The sequence below is a fragment of the Salarias fasciatus genome, chromosome 1 (genome assembly GCF_902148845.1).
Source record: "Salarias fasciatus chromosome 1, fSalaFa1.1, whole genome shotgun sequence".
Taxonomy (NCBI): domain Eukaryota; kingdom Metazoa; phylum Chordata; class Actinopteri; order Blenniiformes; family Blenniidae; genus Salarias; species Salarias fasciatus.
In genome coordinates, this window is record NC_043745.1 from 787,726 (window position 1) to 789,757 (window position 2,032).

Below are 2,032 nucleotides of genomic sequence, written 5' to 3' on the forward strand. Positions count from 1 at the left end.
CCTACTTTTCAGGACCTGAAATATCGGAAATAGACAATTACAATGAAAATGAATGTTGAATATTTTTCTCCATCATCAACATGAGAGAAAATGTCCGGAGACCAGATGATCCATGATAACAGAGAGTGTGGATAGAGTGGGTTTGTCTGTGAAGTCCTCCCTTAAGTAATGTATTTAAGACAAACAGTGTGGACACCACCCCATAATCCTCCAGCAGAGGAGAGTATATAAGACCCAGACTTGAGGAGCCTCTCCACAGAAGCTCTCCACAGGAGATCCCCTCTGAAGATGACTCTCTCTGCCAGCCTCCTCCTGCTGCTGCTGCTGGGCCTCGCTCAGGCCGTTCCTCTCCAGGAGGACGAAGAGCAAGAAGGAGACCCGGAAGACGAGTCTGTGGACATCAGCTCCAGGATCCTCAACACCAACAACGGTACCTACGAGTTCCTGCTGGAGGGAGACCTGCTGCCTCCCTCAACGAGAAATGCCCAGAAGTGCTGGGGAAACAGGTGCTTGTGGGATAAAGGCCAGGACGGCCTGGTGACCATCGCCTACAGTGTGAACCGGCAGTTCAGCGGTGGGGAGAGACAGCTCATCGACAACGCTCTGAAGTCCTTCGAGAGTAAGAGCTGCATCCGCTTTGTCGCCAGGACACACCAAAGGGACTACCTGCGAATCGAGAGCCAGGGTGGATGTTTCTCTTCTGTGGGTAAACAGGGAGGGGGACAGGTGCTGTCTCTCAACAGACAGGGCTGCATGTACCCTGGCGTCGTCCAGCATGAGGTCCTCCACGCTCTGGGCTTCAGGCACGAGCACAACAGGAGCGACCGCGACCAATACGTCAGGATCAACTGGCAGAACATCCAACCACAATCCGCCTACAACTTTGACAAGCAGGACACCAACAACCTGGGCGTTTCCTATGACTACGGCTCCATCATGCACTACGGGAAAACTGCATTCTCCATAGATGGCTACATGGAAACCATCACCCCCATCCCAGACCCCAGCGTCAACATTGGACAGCAGAAGGATTTCTCCAAGCTGGACATCGAGAAGCTCAACAAGCTCTACAGCTGTGAACAAAATGCTAATGTTCCCTTCTAATCTCAATTCTTCATGATTTAGAGCAAGGGTCAGAATTCTGGCCTTCGAGGAATGCAGTCTTACATGCTTTCAAGTTTTTCTGATCTAACACGCCACAATTGTGTGTTGTGTTGAATGTATCATGTTGAAGACATGCAGAAAGCAAACTGATCATTACTGTCAGGTGTGTTGAAATGAGGACACATTGAAAACGTGCAGGACTGCTCTCCTGGAGCAGGGTACTCCACCTTCCAGAGGACTAATGCCTCGGTGGTCTTCTTCTGATTGGTCTCCTCTTCTTGTTCAAAACTTCAAATCTTTATTAAAGCATTTCAAAACGAAAAAAATTCTGCCATGTTCCTTTATTTTAAAGGAGTTTCCTTTGCCACTTTCAAGCAAATATATTAGTAGGAGTAGTAACAAGAAATTGCATTACTTGTTGTTACGTTACACTGTACACCCACAACAGAAGAAACAATAGATAAAACAAAACATAATGAAACCAAAGGGAAAGCAAACAAAGAAGGCATTAAGAGTATTCAAAGAAATTTGTAATTGAAGAAAGTTAAGAGACAATAAATGAATAAAAACAAAGTCATATGTTAAAGACCAGGTGAAACACAGCTGCCAACCCAGTACAATATTATCAGTCACATGCAGTGACAAAATATCACCCCCAAGCTGGGTTTGGTTCAAGCACTCCTGGAAGATGAGCTAAGAAGAGAAATCCCACATGGTCACAGCTTGAACCGCCAGCTCCACTTGGTGATCATTCATGTCGACTGAGGGCTACTGACGATTTCTTCAGTCTGTGCAACGCCCTGTACAAGTTTAGTGGAAAGCCCACCGTTGTGTGCGAAATATCAGGGGAACACACTGAAGCCTTGACTTGACCAGTTGGGCGGGCCGCCTGGCCACGGTGCAGCTTGTTTTGAAATCCTTTCAGGAT

The 2,032-nt window shown here is 47.2% G+C and overlaps 1 protein-coding gene across 1 annotated transcript; it reads left to right on the top strand.

The window, feature by feature from the left end:
• The first annotated feature begins 288 nt into the window (after nucleotides 1-288).
• Nucleotides 289-1,104, top strand: LOC115389776 (high choriolytic enzyme 1-like). Its single transcript, XM_030093356.1, has one exon. It carries the CDS (start codon nucleotides 289-291, stop codon nucleotides 1,102-1,104), a length of 816 nt encoding a protein of 271 aa, XP_029949216.1.
• Nucleotides 1,105-2,032: the final 928 nt, after the last annotated feature.